Raw genomic sequence first — 6,086 nt, 5'->3', positions numbered from 1 at the left:
CTCTAGTAAAAGTCCAATGGAGTCGACATGGCATCGAAGAAGCGACTTGGGAGACAGAAGCAGATATGCGACAGAAACATCCCGAGTTATTTATATGATGTAAGTAATTATTCAGTTTTGATTATATTACTTGTATTCGTGCTTTAATAGATTGCCTACGATTTCGTGGACAAAATCATTTTTTAGAGGGGGAGAAATGTAATGCCCAAGATTTTATAGCATGTTAGTTTGAGATTATTGATTTTGAGTGGACATGAGTATAACCAGGTTATTTTGAGAGAATAATAGTGTTGGGCGAAGATGGCTCGCCCGGGCGGAAGTTTTAACCGCCCGAGCGAGAATGCCTAGGAGAAGAGGGCCGAGAGTCACTCGCCCGGGCGGATGTTTTGACCGCCCGAGCGAGGCTGCTGGAATGGGCGAGGGCCGAAGTTACTCGCGCGGGCGGCAACTTTCGACCGCCCGAGCGAGAGATGTGCTGTGCGAAAAATATAGACACTTGTCTCTTAGCATGCAATATTGATCATGTGTCATCCTTTCTCTTCATTCCAGTAGCAAACACCGAGGAAAAGGGGAAGAATTCAGAAAAGCTCCCAAAGTTTCTTCTTCATTTAGAATTGTGATTTTGTAAGATTTATACATCCAAACTTTAATCCGATTGCGGTTTTGAGCTCCTTGCATCGACGGCTACAAGGTGATGTAAGTTTTGTTTAATTATAACATGTCTTGAATCATAGATGTTGGAGGAATTGTAATATGTTAGTTATATTGGATTCTTGGCATAATGAGTATCGTATATTCACTATCGGGTTGAATATCGGATGTCATACGCAATTGTTACGATTTTCCAGCATATATTGGCCTGAGATTATGCAGATTTTGTGAGCTTGTCATAGATATTATGATGATTATGAGTTTAGAATTGCACAATGTTGATATATGATGAGATTTGGATAGACCGGTATTAAGAAATCATGTCGTTATGCCGTCCGACTGTACCAAGATCACGTATAGAATTAGATAGGTGTTGAATTGAGTTGGGAATTGATATTATATGTCTCTACATTGCCATTTCAGATTTGGAGTGACCGAGTTTATATCCCGACTTCGAGACTTCGATTTAATTCAACAAGAAAGGTATAAGCAATGTTTGTTTGGGAAGCCACAACTCAAATAAGATATTATTTGAGTTTCCCAACTAAAATCACATACTCGTATTCTTGTATATATGGTAACATGTTTATGACTTGTTTATAGAATTATATTCAAATCTTGTTACATGGGTTTGCTTTGATTATAGAATTGTATTCAAGCATGTAAGATTATTGTAATATTCAGATATGAATATGAGCATGCTTTGTTACAGGTTGATAGTCATTGCATTTAAGATAGGAGAGTCGTTGACAGTCATTGTCAACTATCTAGATGTTCGGTGTATCTCAGCTTAGGAGTAGCCATTACTCTTATTGCAGCCTGATGATACCCCGATATGTCCCGGGCAGTGGATCCCGGGAATGCTCGGGTCATGGGTCAGGCCCATGAGCGATGCCCGGGTCAGGAAAGCCCATCTCCCGAGTGGATTGATTAGGGACATAGCACCAGATTTCTGGTATAACTCTCTCTTCTGACATCTCGAAGCGAGGGAAGCATTTAATGACGTTGACTTAATGAGATACACGCGGCCGACCTGGTAACATTAATGAGTGACTGGACAGATGGGATATGGCTGGTATATGATTTGACATGTCAGAACAATAGGGTATAATCAGCCGCCCTAGTATATTTAATGCGCACGTCCCAAAAAACGAGGTCATCATTATTTCCTCCACTATAAATACCAGGTTTTGCATTTATTCCTTCATTCAGATATTAATGAACATTTAATACACTCATTTATTGCACACCAATATCACAGCCATCACTTGGCTACGTTGGTTCTATCGCTTGAGTACCCTGCTGACTTAAGCATCGGAGTGGCCACGCCGGGGACCCCCTCCGGCGCCCATTCACGTGGTTGTTTTTCTTATTGGCAGATCTTTCAAAGGCAAACGAAGAATCTTCCTTCCAGTTCGCCGTCTTAGCTCATATTTCTTCCCGTATTCTTGATAGCTTACCCGGTAGAGTTCCCGACCCGACTCCACTGTTCGACCCGGGTGGCATCATTGGCGCCGTCTGTGGGAAATTTGAGTCCTAAGACGTGGATATGGCTCCTACTAGAAGAGCAAACCAAGACGCCTCTCGAGCCCCAGAGGAAAACAATACACGTCTCTCTGGCGCAGGTGGTCCCCCCCCTAATGATCCTCAACCCACCATTCATTTGACTCCCGAAGAATTGAAGAAAATCATAACCGATGCTGTCAACATGGCTGACGCAAGAAAGGCTGCTTCTCACCAGGCCAGTCAACACGAACAGCAGCGTAAGCAAGCACAAGAAGAAGAGAGAAGGGAAGAAGAAAGGGAAAGCGCAGGTTCTAAATCTCCCACCATCGCTGGAGAATTGGAAGAATTAAGAAAAAAAGTGAAAGCATTGGAAGGGCAGGCTGTCTCCAAGGGCGGTATTTCTGTAATCAAAGGCTGCCCATTCTCTGACATCATCATCCGGGAACCACTTCCCGGGCATTTCAAGTCGGCAAAAATCAAAGATTACGATGGGAGCTCTGACCCTGAGGAACACCTCGCGCGTTTCGAAAATATGGCCATGTTGCACTGTTATGAAGACCCAATCAAGTGTAAAGTATTTCTTACCACTCTGGTCGATTCCGCACAGAGATGGTTTGAAGGGTTGGCACCACAAAGCATCTGCTGCTTTGAAGATTTTCAAAAAGTGTTCTTGCATCAATTTAGCAGCAGTAAAAAGTACAAAAAGACCGCCTTCAGTTTATTCGAAGTAAAGCAAAGGCAAGATGAAACCCTGAGGGCTTATCTCAAAAGATTCAATCGGGTGGCCCTTGATGTGCCGACCTGTGCACCCGAGACAAAAACCACCGCATTTATGCAAGGGTTATGGGAAGGGGATTTCTTCCGATCCTTAACCAAAAAACTGCCTGAAAATTTTGAGGATCTCCTGTCACGAGCGGAGAAATATATCAATATGGAAGAAGCGCAAAACCAGAAAAGAGAGGCCTTGAAAAGAGCGAGAGGAGATCGGACTTACAAAACTGAAGAAAGAGCTCCTAAGAAAAGTGGTGGGGGTCATTTTCCCCATGTGCCTTTAAAAATAGCTCGGGACAGAGAGATTCAAGAGTGCCGGTCAAATGAGGTCCTTCCTCCCCGTTCCGAGGTCAGAATCTCCAAGCCAGAACAAAAAAGGTACTGTACCCTTCATAAAAATTGTGCTCACGATACTAATCAGTGCCGAGTCCTGGGAAGAAATGCTAATAGACGTCCCGTGTCCGCGCCTCACCCGCCACGAGAACGATCTAAACAACCACCCTGGTTGTCCAGACGTTCATCGCTGAATATTCCCCAAAGAACGATGAGCACTCCAAGTGGAAGACGAGGAGGAGAAACGAATACCCGGGAAGAGAGAATCAAGCCAGCGGGAAGAGAGGATCCCTCTCCGAGTCGAGGAGTAATCAAAATGATTTCGGGGGGATCTACTGATGGCGACTCTAATCAGGGCAAGGAAGGCGAGGGGTAGGAGGGAGTGTCTAGAAGTTGATAACAAGAGAAGAGACGAGCCGATTATAAGCTTTGGACCAGAAGATCTCCGAGGAGTGAGTTTACCTCACAATGATGCGCTGGTCATTCAGGCCCGCATCGCCAACTACGACGTGTTAAGAATTTTCGTGGATAATGGGAGCTCTGTCAATATTATCTTCAAAGATGCCCTCATCCAAATGGATCTGCATGAATACCAGCTGGAAACTGTGGAAACCGCCCTGTTCGGGTTTGCTGGTCACGCTGTGTATCCAGAGGGAGAAATTGCTCTACCCCTGACTCTGGGCACCGAGACTTGAGAAAAACTGTAATAACTACTTTCACAGTAGTGGACGCCCCATCTTCATATAATATCATCATAGGGAGACCAGCCATGAATGAATTGAGAGCAGTGGCCTCAACGTACCACCAAAAGATCAAATTCCCAGTAAAAGGACAGGTCGGAGAAGTTAAGGGCGACCAGCCCTCTTCTCGGAGATGTTATGGAGAAACAGTCCGAATTGATCAGAAGAAGGCAAGAAGGGAAGGGAAGGGGAAAGAACACCAGGAGGAAGCCCGGGAAAGGGAAGTACACTTTGTGGCGGAAGAAGAGCAAGAATCGGTGGAGATCGAGTCGGGAAAGACTATCCGGATAGCCCGGGACATCTGCGCCACCACCCGGGTAAAACTCTTGCAGTGTTTAAAAACTAATGCCGATATCTTTGCTTGGTCTCAGCAGGAACTGTCCGGGATCTCGCCCCAAGTGGCCGAGCATAAACTAAATATCCTCCCAGGGTCCCGGCCGATTAAGCAAAAAAAGCGACATTTCGGCCCGGAGAAAGATAAAATAATTGAAAAACAGGTTGAAGAATTGCTGAGGGCTGGACACATTAGGGAAGTCCATTTCCCTCTTGGTTATCGAATGTAGTTCTCGTCCCAAAGTCTACTGGGAAATGGAGGATGTGCGTAGATTTCAGAGACCTGAATAAAGCTTGCCCGAAGGATTGTTACCCACTCCCTCGGATTGATCAGCTAGTCGATTCCACTTCTGGGTGTGAACTCCTGAGCTTTTTGGATGCATATCAGGGATATCATCAGATCCCTTTAGCTACAGAAGATCAAGACAAAGCTAGTTTCGTCACGTCCGGGGGAACTTTCTGCTATGTTGTAATGCCTTTTGGACTGAAAAATGCAGGGGCTACATATCAACGACTGATGAATCTCGTCTTTCAAAAACAGATAGGCCGAAATATTGAAGTATATGTGGATGACATTTTGATTAAAACCCGAGAAGTCGCTCATTTCATCGATGATCTGATCGAAACCTTCGCCACTCTGAAGCAGTATGGGATAAAACTTAACCCGGCCAAATGTGTGTTTGGGGTTAAGAGTGGGAAATTCTTGGGGTTCATGGTCACGGATCGAGGAATCGAAGTCAACCCAGAAAAAATCAGGGCCATCATGGATATGCCCTCTCCTCAGTCGGTTCGAGATGTGCAAAAACTGACAGGGAAAATTGCGGCCTTATCACGCTTCATTTCCCGATCTGCACACCGTAGCTATCCTTTCTTTCAAGTTCTGAGGAAAGCGCAGAAATTCGGCTGGGATGACAACTGCGAGCAGGCCTTTCAAAATTTGAAAAAACATTTGGCTGAATTGCCCGTCTTAGCAAAACCCGAGCCCGGAGAAAAATTGTGGGTCTATCTCTCAGCCACCGAAATTGCTGTTAGTTCCGTGCTCGTCAAGGAAGAAGGGACCGATCAGAAGCCTGTCTACTATGTCAGTCACGCCCTTCGCGGAGCCGAAATGAGATACAGTGAATTAGAAAAGATTGCTCTGGCTTTGGTAGTGACTGCTCGAAAGCTGAGACCGTATTTCCTATCACATCCCATTGTGGTCCTCACTAATTCTCCTCTCGGCAGAATTATGACTCATACAGAGGTCTCGGGGAGGATGATCAAATGGACTGTAGAGCTCGGGGAATATGATATCGAGTATAAACCCCGGGCTGCAATAAAAGCACAAGCGCTATCAGATTTCTTAACAGAAATGATCCAGCCCGAGGAAGAAAAAGTGTGGAGGGTATTTGTTGATGGCGCTTCAAACATAGCGGGATGCGGAGTGGGGGTCGTCTTGATCTCCCCACTCGAGGAAAGGGTTAAATTGGCTTTGAGGATTGACTTCAGGGTCACGAATAATGAAGCAGAATACGAAGCTGTCTTGGCAGGGTTGCGTGCTGCTCGTGAGATTGGGGCCTCCCGAATCATCATTTATTCCGACTCCCAGCTGGTTACTCAGCAAATTAAAGGAGCTTACGAAGTTAAGAATGAGAAAATGCTCAAGTACTTGAATCTTATCACTTCTCAAGCGTCATCCTTCACAGACTGGAGTATCGAACAGATTCCCCGGGAAGAAAACACTGAAGCCGACACGTTGGCTAAATTGGCGGC

The 6,086-nt window shown here is 45.3% G+C and overlaps 1 protein-coding gene across 1 annotated transcript; it reads left to right on the top strand.

Annotated features, from left to right (window-relative positions):
* The first annotated feature begins 2,200 nt into the window (after nt 1-2,200).
* Nucleotides 2,201-3,956, top strand: LOC140831444 (uncharacterized). The gene is made up of 2 exons (XM_073195195.1): nt 2,201-3,306; nt 3,617-3,956. Exons 1-2 carry the CDS (start codon nt 2,201-2,203, stop codon nt 3,954-3,956), a joined length of 1,446 nt encoding a protein of 481 aa, XP_073051296.1.
* Nucleotides 3,957-6,086: the final 2,130 nt, after the last annotated feature.

This window comes from Primulina eburnea, chromosome 5 (genome assembly GCF_022965805.1).
Source record: "Primulina eburnea isolate SZY01 chromosome 5, ASM2296580v1, whole genome shotgun sequence".
In the NCBI taxonomy this organism is placed as follows: Eukaryota; Viridiplantae; Streptophyta; class Magnoliopsida; order Lamiales; family Gesneriaceae; genus Primulina; species Primulina eburnea.
This window is presented reverse-complemented; position numbering and strand designations above follow the sequence as displayed.

Excerpts from the sequence above, each read along its gene's own strand:
- LOC140831444 (XM_073195195.1), top strand. The coding sequence starts at position 2,201 with ATGGCTCCTACTAGAAGAGCAAACCAAGACGCCTCTCGAGCCCCAGAG. Across the intron at positions 3,307-3,616 it reads TCCAAGCCAGAACAAAAAAG|GGCAAGGAAGGCGAGGGGTA; the intron begins GTACTGTACCCT and ends GACTCTAATCAG.